This window comes from Pan troglodytes, chromosome 6 (genome assembly GCF_028858775.2).
Source record: "Pan troglodytes isolate AG18354 chromosome 6, NHGRI_mPanTro3-v2.0_pri, whole genome shotgun sequence".
Classification (NCBI taxonomy): domain Eukaryota; kingdom Metazoa; phylum Chordata; class Mammalia; order Primates; family Hominidae; genus Pan; species Pan troglodytes.
The window spans coordinates 89,546,950-89,572,836 of record NC_072404.2 but is presented as its reverse complement, the minus strand read 5'-3'; the positions used below and the strand labels follow the sequence as shown (position 1 = coordinate 89,572,836).

At 34.6% G+C, this 25,887-nt stretch overlaps 1 protein-coding gene across 3 annotated transcripts in view; it reads right to left on the bottom strand.

Annotated features, from left to right (window-relative positions):
* Positions 1–1,080: 1,080 nt before the first annotated feature.
* The window catches only part of GNAI1 (G protein subunit alpha i1), an 85,241-nt gene continuing 60,434 nt past the window's right edge, over positions 1,081–25,887 (bottom strand). For all 3 annotated transcript variants that reach the window (XM_063815424.1, XM_001159548.8, XM_003951062.6), the window contains 5 exons: positions 21,157–21,314; positions 16,663–16,791; positions 9,379–9,508; positions 7,607–7,760; positions 1,081–3,171 (listed from right to left, as the gene is read on the bottom strand). In XM_063815424.1, coding sequence (XP_063671494.1) covers positions 2,981–3,171; positions 7,607–7,760; positions 9,379–9,508; positions 16,663–16,791; positions 21,157–21,314 — 762 coding nt within the window. In that variant the 3' untranslated portion in view covers positions 1,081–2,980. The remainder of the gene's footprint in view (positions 3,172–7,606; positions 7,761–9,378; positions 9,509–16,662; positions 16,792–21,156; positions 21,315–25,887) is intronic.

The following is a 25,887-nucleotide window of genomic DNA, read 5'->3' as shown; positions in this document are numbered from 1 at the left end:
AGTAAGAAATGCGATTGGCAGCTCTATCAGAATCATGTAGTTCCCAGAAGGGCACCCTGAAGAACAGATGCCAGAGGAGTCTAAAAGAGGTATCACAAACAAATTTAAAAGTGCCACATTTAAAAGTGCCAATACATTTTACACACCATTTTAAAAGTGCTAATAAAAATAACACTGACAGACACAAATGAACACTTCCCACATTGTAGGCACTGCTCTAAGCATATCACATGTAGTAAGTAATACAGTACTTGGAGGAAAGCCCAGGTTATGCACAGGACACTATTTGGATACAGTGTAGAAAGGAATGAGGAAGTAGTGAAGAGGCCTCAGGTGATGAAGAGCATTAAATGGCAGGCTAACTTATACTTAATTTTATTGACAAATCAGAGCCAATGCAGATCAAGGAATAGAAGGTGATAGGGCCACAGTTCTATATTAGGATAACTAACCTGGGTTTTTCGAGAAGAGAGAAATGGGAGGTGGGGAATTTAACTAATAAGCCATTTCAAGAGGAAGTTTAGCAAAGACTTGAATAGGTAGTAGTAGGAATAGAAAGGAAAACAAACAAAAAACAGATTTAAGCCTTTGTAGAACTGTCAGTAAACTGAAATGGAGATTAGGAATCAGAAGAGTTCCACCTAATGCATGCAGGGCTTAAAACTTAGATGACGGGTTGATAGGTGCAGCAAACCACCATGGCACATGTATACCTATGTAACAAACCTGCATGTTCAGCACACGTATCCCAGAACTTAAACTAAAAAGTTCCCCATTGAAGGAATAAATGATGATGGTACTTAGTAAGGAAAAATGGCAAAGTCAGGGTGAGAACTGGTTTAAGGAGAGAATGATGATGAATTTAGTTTTGAATACAATGAGTTAAAGCAGGCAATGGATTCTCAGAAGGGGATATCAAGAAGGCAATTCCAAATGTGGCATCACATCTCATAGCTTGGAGCAGGGAAAATCTGAGCTTCTGGAGTAGCTGAAATTGTAAAAAGAGCATAGAAAAAGAAGAAATGAAGATACAACAGACTGATACTTAAATTCTAATCCAAAATGTACTTAGCCAATAGGTTTGTAAAATTTTAAAAATTTAAATTTATTAGGATTAACACAATTACACAGAATAAAGTTCAGGATTTCATTAATGATGGTCACCAATATGTGCTTCTTTGTGGCTTTTTAACCCATAATTCTCATGATTCAAATTTATTCATATTATAGTTGAATTTCATACACAGCTTCACAATGTGGATATTACAGGTCCACCAGTAAAATTAATGAAAACATATCTTTCATGAAAGGCACATAAAGAATCTAAACTAACACATTTAAGGAACTTTGATAACTTTGAATTTCTTTACATTACAAAGAAGAAAATCCTCCAAATGAAACAGATATGAATATAGTTTATGGTTACACACACACACACACACACACACAAATATACTTCAACCCAGTGACAACACGTAACTTGGAAACTACTTACCAGCAACGTGTACTGAAAGACTAACTTTTTCCAAGATGAGTAAAAAAAGGAGGGTGGGGTGGGGAGTGCTGTTTACTTTGCTGAAACAAGGTCAGAGATGACACATCATGAATAATCAAAAGAAAATTATTCTATCAAAGCTCAGTATCTAGCTGATACATAACACTTATTTGAGCATACATATAATCAGACTTATTAAACACTATTACTCATTTTCTAAGTGTAATTGTCCATTTCATTCTCAGAAATAATAGTATAATTGAAAAGAAATGATATAAACTCAAGCAAGTGGAGAAATTTGAATTATCTAAGGGAAAAAAGTAATTTTAACATAGTGTGATAATTACATTTGAAATTAGTTATATGTATAAATTTAAATCTTGCGTTATATCAGCAATAGAGTATTCAAAGATCCTTCTTGTTATCTTCCCAACAAGGAGCTATCATGTATGCTAGGTACAAGAGACTCCTCAAGGGAAATAAAAGCCTCACCAATCAATGTCTCAAAATTCATTATGCCCACAGGTTTTTTTTTTTTTTACCCACAAAAATGCTCTTAGGATCCCTCCAAACTTAGTTATAAACAAAAATGTAGTTATTTAAAGTGAATAAAAATTAATATGACATCACCTTTCAGGCAATGCATTCATATCAGCCAAATATTAAAATTCAGAGTGAAAACAAGTGAATAAAAACTAAGTGTGTACAATAAGTCTAAGACAGTATATCCTCAAAAATCTGAAATTTTAGTTTTTCAAACCAAATCTAATGTGGAATCTAATGTAAAATTAAATTATTTTATTTTCTTAAAGTAGGAAAAATCAAAATGCATACAATGTTTAAATAGTTGATCCAAAGGCAGGTGTATTCATCTTAAGAACATTTCAATAAAACACATAAAATTTAAAGAACAAATCATGTTATTAAAATAGTCTGTGCAATGTTTGTACAAATAACATTTTTATTAATACAAGTATACATATAATCTAGATAAGGGCTGTAATGTTTCCTAATATTAATTACTGGACTTAAAAATTTACAGGACATGAACATAAATAAAGCTGTTTAAAACTGGCAAACGTAGTAATAGTCTGTCATTCAGTACAAGGTATATTTATGTTATTTCCAAAGCCATCACCCTAAAATCCTAAGTTGCCACTCTCAAGACCTAAAAATAATGTTGAAAACTAAAGTCATAAATACATGTATACATACATTTGCATATTTACACTTAAGCAGAAATCATCAATATACTAGAGCCCAGCTTTAACACTGTCCTTCAGTTTCACACTGCAGGACCATCTGTCACATTTAAGAAAGGTCCTTCTGTTACTTTCAGTTAAAAAAAACAGAACAACTTTGGTCAAGTCCCAGATGCATTTGCCTTATATTACATTCTGTGTTGCTGCAAGACTCTAGTCTACAGAGATCCATATATAAGTACTCATTTGGTTTGAAAATGCATTTTACCATGAACTGCAAAACTTAAAAGAGACCACAATCTTTTAGATTATTTTTTATGATGACATCTGTTACAGCATCAAAAACAAACTGCACATTCTTAGTATCTGTGGCACATGTGAAGTGGGTGTATATTTCCTTTGTGTCCTTTCTTTTATTGAGGTCTTCAAACTGACATTGAATATATGCAGCTGCCTCTTCATATGTGTTTGATCCTGAGATGGAAAAAGGAAAGAAACATAAATGCAAAAAGTTAAAATAACTGCTTAAAATACTGAATTCAGTTTCATACATATGAAACTGAAGTCAGTTTCATACAGTTTCATTCATGGACTCCTTAACTGTGCTTTCCCTTCTAGAATGGGAGACACTATTTCTTCTAAATGAAAAACACTCCATGTTAATTACCTTTAATGACTAAGTTATCCCTTAAACAAAAAATTTCCTTTACATGGCATTCCGTGTTCATCATGATCTTTGTTCCTGCCTCAATCCTCAAATGCCAGATCTTTTATCCTCTTATCCTCTGTCCTCTACACCCCAGCTCAGATGCTTGATGACGGCATGCTATTTCAGTTCTGGCCCAATGGTGGATCAAAAAATGTTGGCTGAATGCTGATCAGTATTTTTTCCTCCCTTTTCTATATGTACATTAATTTGCATTCTTCACTCATTTTTCTTTATTCAAAAATTGTACCAAGGTCTACAATGATGTTTAGGAGTATGAGGTTACAAAAAAAGTGAATGACACACTCCAGCTTTCAGGTTATTGACTATAAAAGACTTCCTCTGAGTACAAACACTCCAGAAATTGTTTGGCAATATCTAAAGATAATCACACACACACTCTGACCCCGCAATTCAGTTTCTAGATATACACTTGACAGAACTGTGTATCACTGAAGACACAGAAGAAGTGAGAATGAAAGTACTCAGTAACATGAATTAATCTCCTAAGTGTACTGTTGAGCAAAAGAAGCTAGATGCAAAAAGATCACATACTGTATGATCCAACAATGTTTGAAAAATGAACTGGTGAGGACAAAAACCTCACCAACAGTGTCTGTGGAACATGTGAAGTGGGTGTATATTTCCTTTGTGTTCTTTCTTTTATTAAGGTCTTCAGTGATTATCAGTGAGTAATCAGTGATTACTATGTGTATGGGTTGTGATTGTGTTATGTGTGTGTTGTGGGGAGGGTTTGATTGGTTAAGACTGAGAGGAAGCATGATGGGGCTTTCTGGGGTCCTGAAGCTGTTTGGTTTCTTGACCTGAGTGGTGGATACTGGTACATTAACCTTTAAACACGCACTTATGCTGAGGGTGTGTGTGTACGTATGTATGTACATAATATAACATACATTAATGCATATAATGTAATGCTCTATGTAATGCTTCAATAAAAAAACTGAAAAACATTCAAATTTCATTTGGAAAAAAACTGTTTAAACCCCTCTTTTGTAGTAATAATCCAAAATTATCTGCCAGACTTTCAAGGTCCTCTACTACCCAGCCTGCTCTGCAGTGCCATCATTCTGAGATCCTCTCCTCCACACTGGCGCTCACCCCAGGTCCATGTCGTGAGGACCTAACATGCAAACTGCCACCTGTGGTACTGTAGTACTTCCTCTTCACTCTACTTCACCGGCTGAGATCTCTGCCTGCCTTCACATTTGCTCAAAATTGGCACCCCATCTAACTTTTCCTAATTAATCAAATCTAGCTGGGTTCTCTATCACTTAAAAACTTTTTCCTCCTCCTAGAAATAATTATTTCAGTTTTTGTTATATTGCTTTATAGAGTCTTAAATTCTTTTTCAGTGTTGAATCTCCTCAACTAGAATGTGAACTCTTCAAGAGTAAATATCATACCCCACAAGCCTCATACTCCTTTTATATCTTATAGAATCCAGTGTAATACAATGTGACAAATGCCCATAGGAATGTTGTGTAATGTGCTATGACAGCATAGATTATGAGATTTTTATTAGGGATAAAAAGGTACTAAAGCTATCGTCTTTAAGTTTACATTTTAACTCTTTTATATCACTAGAAATCACATACTTTTAAAAATCAAATTTTATTAAATCATAAGTTTCGTTCTCCAAAATTTTAAAGCAATCAACAGCATCTTGTTGGCCCACAGAAGCTAATGCAACTGCTAAATTAAACTATGCTTCAGCCAAACAGCTTACATTGAGTGCCTAGCTAAATTTGCTCTATATATCCTAGGCACCTAGCTAGATTACCCTAAAAGCTACAACACATATGAATGAACATTCTTCATTCTGATTTTAAGTCTAAAGAAACAAATGGCAAAGCAGGGACAGGAGAGCAAATATGATAGATTGTTTTTTAATGTGTGATAGAATTGTCCTGAACAAAGGTAAGTATAGGTGATAACCAGGTTCAAAAATGAAGAACTGGGAGGCTGATGACATAATCAAAAGGGAAAGAGAGGAGATCTGAGTGTAAACAAGAAAAAGAGTTCTGTTTGAGCTTCAGGTGCTAACCAACCAACCAACTAACCAACCAACCAACCAACCAACCAACTGAACAACAACAAAACATGTATGTTCAAGCAGTTGCTAATGTAAATCTAAGGCTCCAGAGAGAAATTAGGGCTGACCACAAAATTCAACCTATTGAGAAGAGATACGACTATGAAAGGATAGAGAGCTAAGATGACGTGACTGCAGATGAAATTGGTGAAGTGGCAACATACAGTAAAAAGAAGAGGAGGAGAAGGATAACACAGGAGCAGACAGACAGGAGATAAATCAAGTGAGTTGTTTAGGGGCTACACAGGGTTCTTCCACAGCCACAGGAAATTGAGAGTTGCGGCTGAAGCAAGAAGCAACTGAATCAATACTTCGGGCATGCCATGGAGATCTTAAACAATAATCTTAACTCTGGGGATGTGAAAGAATTATGTAATATTCTTTTTGTGCAAAGATTCTGAAGTCAGGTATTCTTATTAACTTAGGCAAAACACAAGCAAAAATTCCTAAACACACTGTCTACTTGGCAAGGAAAGAGCTAACAAGTATATTCTTAGTTGCTCTAAAATCCCCGTAGGTATACAATATTTATGGATTCACTTGGGGAATCTGGTACTATGAATTAGTACAAAATGGCTACATCATAGAATATGATAAAAATAAACTGAAAAATATATTCAAATAAGGGAAAAGTTAAGCCATCTTGACTCTGGTAGCTTATTTCTAATAAGCACAAAAAAATGTTCCTGAATACAGTGATTTAGGACTTTGACTTTCAAAAAGAAAGCAAAGTTTTAAAGTAAGTAAATGTGTGAAATTAGTTTGAACTGAAGTGTAACTTCACAGTACACAAAAAGAGCTATAAGTAACATGATTATATTTACCAAAGAACCCTCCCCTTTTGGTTCCACTGAATGTTTAATTAAATGTAGCCTAGTCGTTCATGGTCTAGGAGCAGGAGGACAATGGACTTGGGTCTGGAACTGGACTCTGGCTTCAGGAAGCCCCGGTATTCTCATTTGTATGGGTAGGGATACCTGAGCACTGACATCACAGGGTTGTCTTAACATTTCCTGTAAAATGGCAGTGAATACTCATCGTACAATTTACTCAACACAAGACTGAAGAAAATTCTGTTTATAAAAAAACAAATTCTTGAGACTTTAAAAAAAAAAAACAGGAAGAGTGGGGTGAGGGTAAATAACTAAACTCTTCAAACGATCTAGATTTGGAGATTGCATAAACCAGTGGTAATCAAACTCCCTGTTTTTTTAAGGCATACTGAATGCTCTTCACTAAAGTAAAACTTTACTCAATACATAAACCAGATGAAAGCTGAGTTACTCTGCTTTAATGAAAAAGTTATAAGGTGGTGGGTGCAGGGGGCAGTAATTAGCTCTGTTCCCTCTCCCATTTCCACCTTCAACAGCAACCCAGGAGGTGCTCCAAGGAACTAAATTAAACTAAAACTAATGTTTTAGCCCAACTCCTGACTTCACAGGTGGAATACTGAGACCTAGGTGAACTAACTGCCTTGTTCAAGATCAAAGAGCTAATTATGGAAAAGTCAGGACTGTACTTCAGGTCTACTTTCCTCACTCCAGGGAATTTTCCATCATAGTAAAATTAAAGCACTATTAACAGACTCATTACCAAAGTTTAGGCTTCTTGTGAAACCTTCCCTGCCCTTCTGGAAGAGTTAGCTGCCTCAATGATCCTGTCTTCATTTCCCCTTACTATAATGTTCATGTTCCTTATTTTAGCAGTAGGTTGCACTTCTATTGCCTGTTGTTTAAGTATGTCTGTCTTTCAGATTAGATGGTGGGCAGAGACATGTCTTATTTATTGTACATCACACAGTACCTGATATGAAATCTGTTAACTGGATTTAAAAAATAGTATTTTAACTTGGAGTCATCACTAAAAATTATCTAACTGCTTTTCCATAAAATGAATACATTATTTTCAGTAATTTCATCCACATCTTAAGGAAATTTTTATGCTCAACTGCAGTTTGATAAATAATACCCCTTAAAGGTCTAAGAATCACTAAGCCAAGAGATTTAAATTAACAACTGAATTCTTGCCTTAGCGGAAGTTTCACTTAGAAATATGTAACTTGACAAGTTATTCCCAGAAAAGGAAAATACCTGCATATTCTGGATAGCATATAGTGAGAGGGCTCTTTTTGATTTTTTCTTCAAAGAGATCCTTCTTGTTTAGAAAAAGTATAATGGATGTATCTGTAAACCACTTGTTGTTACATATGCTGTCAAACAATTTCATGCTTTCATGCATTCGGTTCTGTAATAGAAAAAAATACAACCAATTGTCACTAACAGCAAGGATTTTTGAGGACTATTTTAAAAAATAAAAGGTGTTGTAATAAAACAGAGTTTAGTGATTGAAAAATACATATCACAAAAATACATTTCTGCCATTTCAGAACACACTTTCACTTTAGGTAAGAGAAGTGTCTGATCATCTTTCACCACTTTTTGCATTCAACTTTTACTTGCCAAGTGCCCACTATATGTCATGCTCTGTGCCAGGGAATATCCTGCTACAGGACATTATAATCTAGGGATGTGAAGTGTGAACATGTGAAAAGAAATGACATTGTCATAGAGTTCATTTCATCTAAATTTCCATTAAAAGATAAATAGAGGTTTTTAAAGATTAATAAATTAAATTGAACAAGCTAAGACCCAATTAGCCCAATACTCTAAATATTATAATAAATATAAATACTGGAAGGACACTTCCGATTCCTGTTTCTTGACCTTCCAGGATCTGTGCTCATCAAAGAGGGCACTGATATATTTTATAGTGCTGAAATGAAAGAAATGAACATGTGGTGTTGCACTGCACCTGCTGCACTATAATTTCATATACTTGATTTTAAAAATACAATCGTCTCTCGGTATACTCAGGGGGATTAGTACAAAGACCTCCAAGGGTACCAAAATCTGCATACACTCAAGTCCAGCAGGCAGTTCTGTGGAACCCACACATAGGAAAAGCTGGCTTTCTGTATACTCAGGTTTTGCATCCCATGAATGTGCTTGGTTGAAAAAATTTTCATATATGTGGACCCATGCAGCTTAAACCCCTGTCGTTCAAGGGTCAACTGAACAAAACCGACATTTCTACTTTTTCCCCCACTTTGTAATAAAGTTAACTTAAAATGACAAAGTTTTACATTTCTATTTAAAAACATTTCCCCCATATTAATGGTACACTGAAACCTATCTGAAAATTACAGGGCAGCAACAAAGCATAACATATATTAAAGATTTACCGGCTGGGTGCGGTGGCTCAGGCCTGTAACCCCAGCACTTTGGGAGGCCGAGGTGGGTGGCTCATCTGAGGTCAGGAGTTTCTGACCAACCTGGCCAACATGGTGAAACCCCATTTCTACTAAAAATACAAAAATCAGCTGGGTGTGGTGGCACGTGCCTGTAATCCCAGCTACTTGGGAGGCTGAGGCAGGAGAACTGGCTTGAACCTGGGAGGTGGAAGTTGCAGTGAGCAGAGATGGTGCCACTGCACTCCAGCCTGGCAACAGGGCGAGACTCCGTCTCAAAAAAAAAAAAAAAAAGATTTACTAAACTAACAGAAGTAACAAATTAAGAAAAGGGAATCTTGGACTACTATGTAACTATATTTCCATGTGCTATGTTGATATTAGATATAGAAATGCATAGTTAAGCTTACAGGCTTGAGGTGAGATTGACTCTCCATGTTTTCCTTTTCCTCAAGATCCACCTGTGCTTCTCTAGTATATCTCTCTTTTATCAAATAGAAAAGTTAGAGGAAAGACCCTGTACTTTCAAATTGTTACAGACATTAGAAAGAAATTCTTGGCAACACCTTCAGCTCTTCATGTTGCAAGCTCAACTCTTAAAGTAGTTCTACTTGCCATTTCTTCATCTTCAGCTAGAACCAGGTCGTAGTCACTCAGTGCTACACAGAAGATGATCGCCGTCACTCCTTCGAAGCAATGAATCCACTTCTTCCGCTCAGATCTCTGACCTCCCACATCAAACATTCTGTTAAGAGGAGAAATGAGTTAACATCACATTAAATGTTCAAAAAGCTCTGAGAAGTTCTTTAATGCTAACAAAAAAAGCTCTGAATAGTTGTGGAAATGTCTGATGAAAAGGAAGGAGAGAAGGACTTTATGCGAGAAAAAAATGTCACAAACTGGACTTCTCAAAAGGGGAAAAAAACCTGCTAGTTTTTAAAATTTTTGATTGAAGGGACGGTATCTCTAAAAAAAAAAAAAAAGCAAAAACAAAAATACCCTCAAAAAAACGAAACATTAACACACATGAGAACACTTAGAACATTAAAGCAAATACAAATGAATGGACTGCACTATGTGTAAACACTGAGAAGTCACATGAAGCAACTGGGGAATGCAGAGATCAAAGAGTAAATATTCCATTTGCCACAGTCACGGAACATTGAAGGCAGAGAACAGAGACCCCTCCTCCTACTAAAACATGTCGTTTTAACTCAGAAGTAATAAGCAAGGCTTTGATGTAAAGAAGAAACCATTTCAGGTAAGAAAATGTAGGGCAAGCAAATGAAATTCAGATAGGGTAGGTTTGCATAAAAAGTAAAATCATGATACATTACAAAATGAGAGAACTGAAATATGAAATAAATGAGGGATCCTATCGAATGGCCTTAAAATTTAGAATGAAAAAAATTCAATTTTTATACAATATATAAGAGTGAACCACTATAGGTTAGCGAACAAAGTAGTAGCAAAATCAAACAATATAAAGACAATAGTCTATTCCTTTTCTCTTATAAGACTTTATAAAGTTAAGCAAAAGTTAAAATTTGCATAGACTACATTATGCAACCTAGAAATAACCACTTATATAATGAAAACACTATGCGAACTGGTACATTTTTAAAGGCTCCATTTATCTAGATGGTGCACTAATTAAAATAGTCCCTATTTAATTCCCAGGCAAAAAGAATTTTCCCTACAGAGCAGTACTGGCCTATAAACCAAATTTGAGTACATCAACTAGTATTGTTACTTTTATGATCACTTAAGTGGGCTTCTTCATTCTTTTGGCTTAGCTGGTACCATTGTTCATTAAATTCAGGTAAGCTATATAACAAAATGTTTCTACCACAAACTAAATCACAGAGTTAAGATGTAAAAAACATAGCTGGTAATAACGATCAAACAAGAACAAAATAAATGACAGTAAATTAAAATGATATAAATTGGGTTACCATTTGCTAAAATGCCCAGGAACACAATTTGAAAATAACTTTACTGAAAAGATAGCATATCTCAGATAACTTCTCTGATTAGATGTCACACATCCTCTGTCCATCCAATAACAGATGTCAATAACAACCCAAATGACCCTAGCCCACATTTCCTCTCTGTGATGGTATAGTTTTGTGTGTTAACTTGGCTACGCCATCATACATTTATCTAGGTGTTATTTAATGAAACATTTATTTAGATGTTGCTGTATTTTATAGATATGATTAACATCTGTAATCAGTTAACTTTAAGTAATGGAGACTATCCTTAATAATACAACAGCCCTCAATCACTCTACAGGCTAAAACTGGCAAAAACTGAGGTTTCCCAGAAGAAAATGTAATGCTTCCTCCACAATGTTATGACAATTCATGTCCAAGCTTGCCAGCCTACCCTACAAACTTCGGACTTGTTAGCCTTCATAATCCCATAAACCAATTCCTTGAAATAAACATAACCTACTGGATCTGCTTTTCTGGTGAATACTGATGATACAACTTTAGTGCAGAGAATGAGGTGCTACTCTAACAAATACCTAAAAACATGGAAGTGACTTTGGAATTGGGTAATATGTAGGAGGTAGAAGAATATTTAAGCATTTGATAGAAAAGAAAACTACACTATCTTGAAGAGATTGCTGGTAGAAATAGGGAGATTAAAGACAATTCTGCTAAGAGCTGAGATGGAAATAAAGCTGGAAAGAACCTTCTGTTGTCTTAGAGAATACATGTATCATTGTGGACAGAATGTTGTAGATATACAAACGTTAAAGGAGCTTTTAATGAGGCCTCAGAAGGAAATGAAAACATGTTATTATACACTACAGAGAAGACAGTCCTTGTTATAAAGTGGCAAACAGCTGGCTGAACTGTGTGTTCCAGCGCTGGGTGGAAGGTGCAACTTCTAAGCAATGAACTTGGATATTTAGCTGAGGAAAACTGCAAGCAAACTGTAGAAGGCTGCAGTTTCCTGCTTGCTGCTTATAGTAAAATGAGAGTGGAAGAGATAAACTGAGGAATGAACTATTAAGCCAAATGGAACCAGACGCACAGGGAAGGAGGACATGTGATGACAGGTGGAGAATGGTCATGGTCATAAACGAAGAACTCAGAGTCTAAGCTAGTGGTTCTCAAACTCTGATGTGATTCAGAATGTTAGGAGTCAGATGTTACTAGCTTGGGGGACCATCCTTTTGAGGATCAATTAATCCCCAAGTCAATTAATCCAGAAGCAACACTGACAGAGAACTGATATTACAAATGATCAAACTGCTTAAGTTTGTTGGAATTCAGAGAGAGCTAGATGAAGATAACTAGAAGAAACACTAATTTTTATCACTGCTTTCATTTTCCATATAATGGTAGCTAAAAATGTACAAGCATTATTCATTGCTCTACACTTATATTAGAAGCATCTTCATTATTTTATATACTGTTAAGTTCTGAACTTCTATTTAAAAAGAGCAAAAATATGGTATTTTCTCCTTCATATAAAAAGGTAAGAGTTTAAACCAACATCACATAGGAAATGAATTTGAGTTTTCTTAGGGATTCTGAAGGGTGGGGTGGAAGGAGATGTTGGACATGCTGAGAAGTGATGATTCATGCCTTAGACTAGCATCTAATACCACTGTCACCAAAACTAACTGGTACAAAGCTAGCTAACCATATATGGATATCAAACTCATAAACTGGATGTTGCATTCCCAAATGCATAACGCATTTATACTACTATAGAAATGAAATAGAAATTTATCTCATATTATGATAATTTTAGGATAGAAAGAATGCTTTATATCTGACAAAAAAAAGTAAAACACAGTTGCTGATTCTTTAATTAAAGCAAAACGATCCACATAGACACTGGCCATAAATGCCTAATCACAGGGATAATATGAATTCTTAAATTATGATGCCCTATTGCCTCATTTTGAATTTGTTAATACCATTTTTTTAATGTGAAACTGAAATTTTACTCAGCAGTTAAAATTAAACAGAATTACAACATGAAGAGCACGAAAAAACCACAAAATGATGACCACACTCAAGAGTTCCCAGTAGAATTATTCTAAATGCATTTCTGCTCTCATTCATCTGAGGCTCATTTAACCTATAAAAAGCAAAGTTGAAACTATATGCTAGTAATGATAGTAATTTAACAGAACTCAAAATCCAAAATAAGACAAAGTTTATCTGAGGTTCCTGACAAACCTGTGTTTATCTTTAAGTCACCGAATAAAAACAGCAACTAAATACATCAACCTCAACCAAGAAGCCTAAATGGAGTATGATAAATGAACCTCCTGGAAGGATAATGTTGAGAGTCAACTTTACTGAATCCCAGTATTTGCTGGATGTTGAAATGACAAGTTTGAAAAACCTAGGCTGGAAGTGAAAACTATGGTCCTGAAATAAATGTTTAAGAGTGCACCTAACCAAGATGAAAAGTGAATTTTATATAGTCAGACTGCCTTAAGTACCAAATAATCGATTTAATATTTGCCTCTGCCACTTATTACTATGTATACAGTTCTCACTTTTACAACATTTTTCATAGGCAATAACTCATTTCATTTTTAAGCCTCTAACACAGAGCAAAACTGTAATAGCCTGTTAAGAAACTTAACCAAGTTTACCCAACTACTTATTAGGGGAACCTAAGTCTAGAATCTTTACTTGTTAACTCCAACTCCACACATTTTCTCCTCAGACAATATTGGTTAGAAATACAGTAGCTCCCCCTTACTCCTGGTTTCACTCTCTGCAGTTTCAGTTACCTGTGGTCAACCAAGGTCCAAAAATATTACAGTATTTTGAGAAAGTGAGACCACATTCACATACCTTTTATAGTACGTTGCTATGATTGTTCTATGTTATTATTACTTGTTAGTCTCTTACTGTGCTGAATTTATAAACTTTATCATAGATATGTATGCCTACGAAGAAACATGGTGTATATAGGGTTCAGTACTATCAGTAGTTTCAAGCATATATGGGGGGTCTTGGAACGTATCCCCTCGAATAAGGGGAGACTACCGTAAGCCATTACCTGAACATAATTTAAGTTTGCTTTAGAACATAATCTTTAAAACAAGGTAAACAAAACCAAAATCAGAATCTAAGGTATACTAGGTTAAAAAAAAAAATCTAAGTCCCAATCTAATAGTGAACTTCCTTGTCATTAAAATCACTTCTTAGTTTTAAGATAAAATGACAATATTCTCCAGATCAGACATATCTGATTACTTGAAATCAGAGTACTGAGTTTGTTTATTTAATATTATGGAAATAGTAATGAGCAGACTAAAAGAAGTTAAACAATTTCAGTAACAGATAATGACAGCAGCGTAAAATGTCCACTGAAGGCTTTTTTTAAGAAAAAAATGAAAATAAAAAAAAAGCATATGCAACACCATAGCATGTATTAAAGCACAAAGCTAATGTTGCCACATAAATTAATTATTACCTATATCTTTGTTTAAGAAAGCAGGTCAATGTTTGTTTTTTGGAGAGAAGTAGCCATGAAAAATTGAAATAAAGCTTTAGTTTTCTGTAAATTCAATTACATGAACCACCTGTAAATCAGTGACAAGTGATAGTAACAAATGTATTAAATTTAAAATACTTATGGAAGCAATCAGAAGTATTGTTGCATATAATTTAACAGTGTTGACTACTTGTAACAGTGAGACTTCTTTATGAGATGAACTGATAATTATTTTTTCTCTCACTTAGGAACCCTTTTTTTCCAAGATGATTTTAGAAATTCTGCTTTATCATCACGACCATTTCAGAGCAACAGAGTTAGCTGAAGCAAAGCCTAATCCATAATTCACAGTAAAGATTTATTTAGAATGATTATGTTGAATCATAAAATTTTTAATGAAAATAAAAAAGCCAAAATAATTTCAATAACGACATGGGATACTCCATTTGCAAACCAAATGCAGATAAATTACTTTTTTTGCAAACAGAATAATATAACAGTAAATTCTGCTTTCTGCTTTTGTAATCTTTTAAAAAATTCTGTTTGGTATTGTGGGGATGGAGTTGGGTAAAAGTTAGATATATACACGGTCTTGTAAAGTTTGAATTTCTACAAAGAAACCAAAAACCACCACTAAACATAATCTTAAAAAAAATCACAAACTGGTAACAAATGATTTATCTAATCCTTCACTGTATTTAAAAGTTGAAATTTAGAAAAACATGAAATATTAAAATTTTCCTTAAAAAACAGATCATAAACACCTTTTCTAATCCAATTTCCTGCAGTGACAACTGGAGTGTGCTCAATTTGGGTCAACGTATCTATAAAGCTCTGCAGCTGAGAGATGATATCTAATTGATGCCCATGACTGCAGTGGCAATCTTCCTTAAAATCAATCTTAACCTTGTTGGGTTAAAAAAACCCAAAAATATCTCTATCTGTTAAACTTAAAAGAACAACAAAATCCCTGTAAGTCTACAACTCATTTAATTCTAGCATTTTTATTATTTTCATTTCCAGGAATATTTGGTATAGGACATGCATAGGTTTTAATACTGTGTGAATAATGTGACTCTATTATATTCATATAAATTTGTCATTGACTTCAGACGGGCCTCCCAACGCTGTTCAAGGGCTTTGTGTTTGGTGTTCCTTCAGCTGAACACTCAACTGGCACTTGGGACATGTGACATTTTAAATGAATGTGAATTATAAGAAACTAGCAGATTTTAAAAAAAGAACTTCTGCCTCTTTATTTAGCTTCAATGTACTGAAATAAATAATACTAAGAAGCAAAAAAGGAACATCTGTATTTTTAAATTAGTATTTTTTTAACATCAAGTAACACTACAGTGGCCTTAGATGTCTATGAAAATACAGAAGTTTTGTTTCAGTAGAATATCCTGTGATGTTATCTTATTAATGTATATATCTTTACATAGGCTACATAATTTCTTTTTTCATGATTTTACTATTGCATTAACAGAAATGATTAATAACAGTACAGACTTAAAGGCAATTTTGTTTGAGTGAACAATGAAATGAGTAGGTGGAGCATTTTAGAAGAAGAAAGTCATGGTAATGACTAGCAGATGACCTGGAAGGGAAACAGATTAACTGACCAGGAAGGCTGTATAGATAAAACAAGACTCTGCAAATGAAAACATTATATTTCGTTGTGTTTAAGTCCAACAGTTCTCCTCATATCTTGGAAAATGTTATTTACTGGAAAAAGAGAAAAGTAGTTTTGTAAATTTGAATATGATATTTTACTAAACTTTCCTGAGCCTCGTTCATCATAAAATGAGGGAACTGGAAAAATATGCACTCCAAGACCCTTTGCATTTCTAAAGACTACGATTCGGTGCTTTTCTGCTCCGACCTCAGTAAGTGGATATTCAGTACACTTTAAATGAATACTTCTTATCATGAAATAGTGCATAAGGACTACCTTCATAGGGAAGGTAAGTTCCCTATGAAGAAAACTGTTCACGAAAAAATTGTTAAAGGTGCTCTTCTTAATATTTCCATAAATAAGCACTTATGCTATCAGTAAAACTTGCTCTCTTTTCACCTAAAAATAGATGGCAACACTTTCCGAAAACACAGTATATTAGAGCAGAATTTTCTGTTTAGAAATAAAAGCCAAAAACTATTTTGTTTGAATCACTGTAAAAACTATAGGCAAAACGGAATTTGTGTGGACAGATTTTCTTAAATAAAAATATTCCTCTTAGGAATGCTTTTTTTGACTTCTTTCACCCAAACATTCTTTTGTCCAATCATCTGAAGAAAGTTTTTTTCCAACTGTAATTTCCAACAGTAAAAATGTTGTAAACTTTTATTATACTTTTTATTTCTAAAGCAATGTGTTTTTATCTACATTTAGAAATCATATATTTCAAAGCTACTCACTTAAAATGAAGATCTTTGAAAGTAAAATGGGTTTCAACAATTCCTGTAGTTTTCACTCTAGTTCTGAGAACATCTTGTTGAGTCGGGATGTAATTTGGTTGAGCTATTCTGTCCAAGTCATTCAAATAGCTGAAAAAAATTAAACAAAACAACATGTTAATGGTAAATATAGCCAATAAAGATCATCCAAAACAAAAATTAAAACACATTTCAATACAAGCGATAATCTGAAATCACTAAAAGTTTTTAAATTTGTGTGTAAAGATATAAACCAGTTTAAGCTTGTATCTTATCTTACAAACTCCCACGGAAATAAAAATGTTTACACCTCTGCAACCACAAAGCTCTTTTAGTATTTTTTAAATGTGTACTTTATTTCTTAGGGACAGTTATCAGTGATTCAAAGGAAAAAGAATAACTTAAAAAAAAAAAGCTAATACACACCATGAGTTTGTTTCTTAGAATTCTTTATCACACCTTTTGGATATAGCACTGTGTTTATGATCCAGACATCATTCTTTTTTTTACTGAAGATTTTTAAAGTCTTAATTTTGGAGCAAGTAGTGATGAAAGCTCTTCCCAAAGGCTGAACAAGATGTTTCTTTTCAACCAGTCTTATGTTACATACAGGAAAACAGCACATACTCCTTTACGCTGCACTTTACTGCTCTCTAAATCAATACATGTTTTAGTCACTCATGTAATACTCTCTGCCACTGGTGCTACATATGTTGTGATATAAAAATGTAGTGGTATCATACCATGCAATGTAAGAGAGTAAGTTATCTTGTGTCAAATTATATGGTATAGTCAGTAATTCACAGAAAATACAGGTATGGAGAGATTAACGTGGACCTAGGTGATTAAAGAAGGATTCATGGATAGCGAGGGGTCTAAACAGAAACATGAATAATGGGGATGGAAGAAAAGGAATGACACTGCCCCAGGAGAAGCTGTAAATCAGTATGGAGATGGGAACAGTTGCATGGTCTTTCTTGGAAAGTAAAGCCACTAGAGTAAGCTATATAAAGCCTTAAATGAGGAGTTTGGAATGAGTCCTAAGGTCAGCTGAATGTAGAGACCATCACCGCAGTGTTTTTATTACGAGACCTATAAGGTGACTGATAACTTAGAAATAAAAAAATGTTTTAGACAGTCAAGTGTATGTATGTGGTAATTATACTAGAATACATAGACAGATGACAGCCTGAGTTACCTGTATTGTATTTACTGAATTTAAGAGAATCTTATTATCACATTGGTGATAATCCTCCAGTACTTTCTCTGTGCTTTTAATTCTAAATGTTCTACTTTACTGTAAGAGAATCCGACTTAACAAATCAAACAAGCCATGGCAAGATTTTACTGCCTCTTTAAAATAATGAGCTACTCTTATTTAAAACGTTCTTTGATTACTCACAGATTTCTTTGCTTAAAACCGTTACAGTTCGCCAGGCGTGGTGGCTCGCGCCTGTAATCCCAGCACTTTGTGGGGCCGAGGTGGGCGGATCACGAGGTCAGGCAATCAAGACCATCCTGGCCAACATGGTGAAACCCAGTCTCTACTAAAAATGCAAAAATCAGCTGGGCGTGGTGAGGCGTGCCTGTAATCCCAGCTATTCGGGAGGCTGAGGCAGGAGAATCGCTTGCACCTGGGAGGCCCAGGTTGCAGTGAGCCAAGATCACGTCACTGCACTCCAGCCTGGAGACAAAGCCCGACTCCATCTCAAAAAACAAAAAAACCAGAAACAACAACAACGAAAAAACTGCTATAGTTCAAAAAAATCTCTAAAAATAGTATTTCAATAAGACAAAGAAGAAAAGCAGGCACTGTGAAAAATTCTGATTGTTTTAAATGATTACAAATTTAAAGTGTGAATTGGTGGCTAGTCAGTCCTAATGGGCAACTTGACTGCATCTTAGCATCCCCAGTCAAGAACTCATAGATCAAGATGCCCTCTAATCACTATGGAGAAAAATGTTTCTAAGACTTTCTTCATTCCTAAAAAGCAGCTGCATTAGTGCCATCTTAAGGTCACAACTATTAGAAATAAAATAATGTAAAACTAAAGCAACATATTTTTCATTTTATAATTTTAATTTTTTTTTCTTTGAGACATGGTCTTGCTCTGTCACCCAGGCTGGAATACAGCTGTGCAGTCATAGCTCACTATAGCCTCAACCTTCTGGGCTTGGGTGATTCTCCTGACTCAGCCTCTCAAGTAGCTAGGACTACAGGGATGGGCCACCACGCTGGCTAAATTTTTTATTTTTACTTTTTGTAGAGACAAGGTCTCAGTATGTTGGCCAGGCTGGTCTGGAATTCCTGTGCTCAAGCGATCGTCTCACCTCAGCCTCCCAAAATGCTGGGATTACAAAGCATGAGCCACCAATGCCCAGCCTATGTTTCTGTTAACTCACATCCAAGTAGTGTGCACAGGAGAGAGAGTCTTGGACAAGAGACTGAGGGGGTCTGGAAGTTCCCCCATATAGTGAGAAAGAGAACTTCAATCTGTCATTCCCAAGTAGTACCCCTTAATTATTGAAGTAGCTCCTTTTGCTGGACTCGACTCAAAGCAATCTTCTCATCATAGTGACTCCCACTTAAATCTCCACAGATGCTGGTGGTGTCAAAGCAAATATGGTTTATGAGTTGTGTTCTTCCTGTAAGTATTTTTTCTAATTTGTCTTCTAGCCTCTGTGATGTCTGGTTTATGAATTCATTCATTATTAAACAAGATCATACTGAGTGATGACTGTGTCAGGCTATGGGAATACAATATTAGGTAAAAACACATTACTGAATTTACAATGTAATGGCAGAGACAGAAAATAATCAAATATTCACAACATAAATAGAAACAAAATAATCTCAAAATAAATGTAAAGCTGAAGAAAAAGTACATTAGGAGTACCTAAAACTGGAGCGCAAGGACCAACTCAGTGGGTCAAGGAATATTTCTTTGTATAGGATATGATACCAGTTGGAGAGATGGGCTACATATTCAATATGTTTATGTTATATATACATGTATAAACCACGTAATAATACATATGGTTAATACAAGTGTAAAATGTTAAAAATATAGATTATGAAATACAGCGTTATAAAGATTTATGTGGGTGATACAATATTCATTATTTCTTAAACACACTAAATCACACAACATATAGTACCTAGTCTGATGCTGAACAAATAATATAATTCGCTCTTCAGGAGGCACACCTCATTTATTTATTCATTGTGGCAAAGTGCATGCATTCACCTAGACCTTTCAAAATTTGTCATCTATCTAATCCTTACTTGTGTCCCTAACAGCCAACAGCCGTGTCAAGAAAATGGAACAATCCTGGAAAGTAAAACAAATGTACAACATAGGTTTTAAGAGCAATACATATCATATAGGACATTTTGAGTATGTGTGACAAATTATAATTTTTTTTTGTTTGTTTTGGTGTTGTTCTATGGAGATCACCAAACAGAAAGCTCCCTGATTAGGTTTTTTTTTGTTTTTTGTTTTGTTTTGTTTTGTTTTGTTTTTTGTTTTTTTTGAGACATGGCCTCACTCCATCTCCAGGCTGGAGTGCAGTGGTACGATCATGGCTCACTGCAAACTCAAAGTCCTGGGTTCAAGCAATCATCCTCTCTCAGCCCCCGCTGAGTAACTGGGACCACAGGTGTGCACCATCATGACTGGCTAATTTTTGTATTTTTTGTAGAGATGGTGGGGGGAGGTCTCGCTAAGTTACCCAGACGGGTCTCAAACACCTGGGCTCAAGTGATCTGCCCACCTTAGCCTCCCAAAGTGCTGGGATTACAAGCAATGAGCCACCTCACCCAGCCTCCCTGATTAGGTTTCATCACAACTTGCTTTGCAAACTTTCTGGGGCCACCACCTGAAAATTCAAGGCAGATTTTTCTTCCAAAAAACTGTACTTAAATATCTGGAAACAGTGTCAGATACAACAGGGCACACACACAACTGACAATTTTCAAATACAGAGCTATTTTACTTAGTCAAAAAATACCTCGGAGTCATCTTGCACTCCTTCAAAAAATCCCTACTTACAGTACCTGTCATTGGACAAGTAACTCTTCTCCGGCACTGCTAACAAAATGAAAAGAACTCAAATCAGTTACACTCTCATTAACATAGCTCCAAGTAAACTAGAAATACACCCCAATTTGGAGTGGATTTCGGAAAGTTCCAGTTACTTTCTTGAAAATATATTGGAAAAGGTACCATTCTCCATGTTTCAATTAGAGTTACATAGCATGAGTCTCCTGAGACACTATTGAACATATAGGAAATAACGTTGCTATCTACACACACACAACACACATAAGACAAAGTTTTAAAATATTGTCATCCTGAATATCCTAAGTTGTACAAGAATGTGTCAGCCAATTCTGCAGTAAAATTGACTTGGAAGTATATTTGACTTGCAAGTAATTATTCATGATAGTTTAGTTCTGAAGTTATGATTACTTACTATGCTGCAGAATCATTAAGCTGGTACTCTCGGGATCTGTTGAAACAGGCTTGTACACCACTATCTTTCCACAATCTCTTTATAACTCCAGCAAGTTCTGCAGTCATAAAGCCTTCTTCAGCAGCTCCAGCTAGCACAAAGAGTTGGCGTGCATCATCCTGAACATTCAAAGGACATTTTTTAAGTAAAAAGGGATACGTCAGAGATAAAAAGTACAAAGGAGACAATTTTAGAGTTAAAAAAAAAAAGGCAATAGCGAACTTCCTTTGTTTTTATTAACATGTCATTACTTTTCTTTCTCTAAGGCACCACTTAAAAATTGCCTTGACCAAAAGACAATAATCACACATCATACGTCTATGTTTTGTGGTGTTAGTAGTATCTGTCAAGGCACTAGGAAGCTGGAAGAATAATTAAGGTTCTGGCTCATAAAGGGGACATTAGCCAATTATCCACTGACAGTTTGTTGTGTATTGAAGATGATCATTTTTGAGAAAACAGAAGAAGAACGTATGTCTTCTTCCTCTCTCCTCAAAATGTTTTCTAAACTAAGAAACACAACTTTCAAAGATCAGAGATAGAATTGAATTAAGTGTTAGCTTTCTGATATACCTTATAGTTGCAAAGTAAGTTCAGAGAAGGGAGAAATCAATGTGGAGTGGGCAAGACCAGAAGACTAATTTCATGTAATGGTCTGAGATTTTCAGGAGATTTTAAGTATGGACACATTAAAATCAATGGGGCAGAAGTTGGGAGCAGGTGTTTTGCTAATCGAGGCATAGAAAACAAAATAAGCACAGCTTTGGAGTAGAAATACTCATGATGTATATAGAGGACAGTATGTAAAAATGTCTAAATGAAAAGATACTTTATATAAAGTTAATTAAACTTAGCTTAAAATTTGAGGCTACTCATATTTGGTTATTCTGACCCACAAGTAATCAACCACTCTAAATCAGTGTGTGGACCAAGAGAAATATAATGTGCAACACTAATACAATCTAAATATTCTAATAGCTACATTTTTAAAAGCTTTTTAAAGTTAGGTGAAATGATTTTTAACAGTATACTTAACCTATGTATAAAAATATCAATTCATTTATATATAATAAATACACAATTATATTTCATATTTTTTCATATGTATTACAACATCTGGTGTGTATTTTATGCATACAGCCCATTTCAATTCAAAGTAGATACATTTTAAGGATTCAGTAGCCACATGCGGATAGTAGCTACCATACTGGATAACCTAACTCTAGTTTCCAAGTAATAACACAATTAAAAAAAAACAAAACAATAAACAAACAAAAAGCCCAGATATGAAGTTTCTTTCTTCACAGAGATTCTCCTTAACTTGAGATATGTAGCTTGAAGATAACTGGGTGGACAATTCCTAATTTCTTTCAAGAGGCATTCTTCCAAAGTATTGTAGCAGATGCTTATAAAGTGATGGCACACATTATTATAAGGGGTATAGAAGAGAAGCAGCATTTGGTGACACAGGCTAGCAGAGTGTACTAGCTGACAATATAAATTCATGCTGTTGCCAATTTGTGAAACATTTTCTTTTCAGCTGGAACCCATCATGAAAAATAATTAAGTCTCTCAGCATGAGAACATATTATTCAAGCATATGCTTCCCTTTTTAGCAAATCACAAGAGAAATGCATGCAAGCAAGTGACACGTGCATGATATCCTTAATAAACCTCACATAACATGGTTTCCAGTCATTTTTGCACCATTAGTCTAATTCCAGTAAACAATTATTCAATTATCCAAATTATTACCTATACATGAGAAATTTCTGAATTTGACCATTTTTATTTATTAAATTACATCAAATATAACCTTTCTATTTTAGAAAAGTACTCTTCGCTTAAGTAGGTTTTTAAATGAGCTTTCATTACGACGTCTTCATTCAATTTCAATAGGGTTTTTTGACAAAAAAAGACTAATGCCCTCCAGTATGGGTCACAAGATCACATTCTTCTCAAACTTTCCAGGAATAGGCCTGAAGTAAAGACTTAAGAAACTTTGGAAGCTGTATTTATAAATCACATTCTCTCTGTGGCATTAAAAAAATGTTTCTTTTTCATAATTCTACATGTAAGTGAGATGATGTAATATTTTTCTTTCTGTGTCTGGCTTATTTCACTAAGCATAATGTCCTCCAGGTCTCCAAAAAAAAAAAAAAACTCCACAGAAACAAAAATAGGTCAAGGTCAAATATACAAAGATAGAGAACAAACCAGTAGTTATGGTTATGGGGTGGGGGAGGAGAGGAGGGAGAGGAAAGAGAAAATAGAGAGACATACTGAAAGAATACAAAGTAGCAGATACATGGGATGACCAAGTCTACAGAAGTCCAGACTGAAGTACAATATGAGGACTGCAGCTAATTAAAAAGTACTGTATTCGAGATTTTTGTTAAACAGGTTTTAACTGCTCTTCTAGTCAAAAAAATTAACTATGTGAGATAATGGGCATGTTAACTTGCTCCACTATAGTAACCATTTTACTATCTATATGTATCTCATAACATCAAGTTGTAAAGCTCAGATAATTTTTTCAAGCCTCTTTTCTTTAAAAAAAATTTACTGGGATTATTCACTTCCACATCATTACCAGGACATTCAGGTGTGTCTGTAGATGAGCTTTCAGGCAATAAATCTGACCAGGAAAACACTGCTGAAATTATTCTACCTAATCTTCTGTATAAAACGAACCCAAGGCACAAAGAGGTTAAGCAACTTACTTAAAGTTCCATGGCTAGTCACCCAATCATACAAATTAGGGAGTCAATGATTCATTATCTAAAACAGGATAAATTTTAAAAACACAGAATGATGACAACGATTTTATCTTGCCATGGAATGAGGTCTTTGCAAAATTTGTGAGAAAGAAAATTACTTAACATCTATAAATATAAATGTAAGTGTACCAAAATAGTGTGATACAGAGTAGAAAAAGAATAGGGATTACTTAAGAGAAGACTGGAGTTTGGTAAGGAGGGTTACAGGTTAATAAAGCAGTTTACAGGAAGTCTTTGTGGTGGTGAAAAGAAAGATTATTTGCCAGCCAATTATTTGACAGAAAAATTCCTTGGATGTAGCAAAGCTAAAATGTTTTCAAATTACTAAAAGCTAAACAAAAATAAGTTGATTTAGAGAAAGTAAATTCCAGTTCATATATCCATGTGCTCTGAGAACTCAGAAAGGAGCTATGAAGCACTATTTTGTCAAAGAGACAAATAATAAGTCCTCATTCCAAGCGGTGGTCAGGGGATATCTGGCATGCTGTACTTATTTAGTGATTACATGTTTTATTTAAAGCTGTCACCCACTTGATGAAAATTCAGAAGAGTCTGCCTAGGATGGGAGGAGAAGACTTTAATGGAGCATGATGGCTGTCATCTGACATAATTAAAGGTAAGAAAGAACAGAGTTCATGTTTAGGCACAGAGCAGAAAAAGGAGCATTCTTAGAGCAAAAGATATCAGAGTTCATCTCAACTAGAGGAATTTTTTTTTAAATAATCAAAGCCACCTGAAAAACAAAAAAGGGAAGGGGAATGAGAGACAGAGGTTTTAAAGCAAAGGTCAGATGACTATTGTAATACAGCAGATAGAATTTATGTATGAGATTAAGAGTTTAAATTTAAAAAGATCTGCCAGCCCTTCTAAAATAGAAGCTAAATAATATGGTAATGGAGTGTTATTGAGAGTTTTTAGCATGAAGGGCTGTTGAATTTTATTGAAGGCCTTTCTTTCACCTATTGAGATAATCATGTGTTTTTTGTCATTGGTTCTGTTTATGTGATGGATTATGTTTATTGATTTGCGTATGCTGAACCAGCCTTGCATCCCAGGGATGAAGCCGACTTGATCAGATGTTGAAGAGTTGCTTTAAGGAATACATACATTTAAAATACATTTTTTTTCTAAAAGCACAAATATAATCAAAGTAAAAATGTCTTGAGGAAATTAAATAGGAAGTCATTTTTCTTTTTTCCCCATAAGAATACTTAAAAGGGGGGAAAAAGCCTAAAATAAAAAGTCAATTTTAACTAAATTGCAGAGATAAATTTTTAACCAAATTGCAGTGAATTTAGCATGAAGTATGAGTTTCATTAAGTCAAGAAGGGAAATTATCAATAAACATTATATAAATATACAAATTTATAAATCTTATACATGTATAGATATATTTTTTCAAATTGGTAAAATGGAGAAATATTGACATTTAAGTGTTCCTGGTATTGACAAGAGAACTTTTCAATACAGAAACGTGAGATAAGTGAAATGAGGATAGAAAAATACTGTATCAGAAGCACACATTCATTTCAAATGGTGGCTAGTATCATTTTGCCACATATATATCAATATTTTTCAGAATCAAAACAAAAACCGTATTTTCATCTTAGTTCTCAAACATAAACCAGAATACTACTATAAATGATTCAAACATTCATGTGGAAAAAGCAAGTAAAAGTAACAAGGAGCATTTTGTAAAAGACTGGGAGCACAGGGATGTTATTATCAGATATTAAAAGCCTACAATATGTAGAAACAGTCTACTATGAAGGCAGATCCATAGGGGAAAAAAATCCCAAATCTGAACTTATTACATGATAAATGTGGCAAGATACATCAGTCAGAAAAGATACGATTAATCCAATAACACTGGTGATAATTAGATAGCCACCTGAAGAGAAATAAAATAATG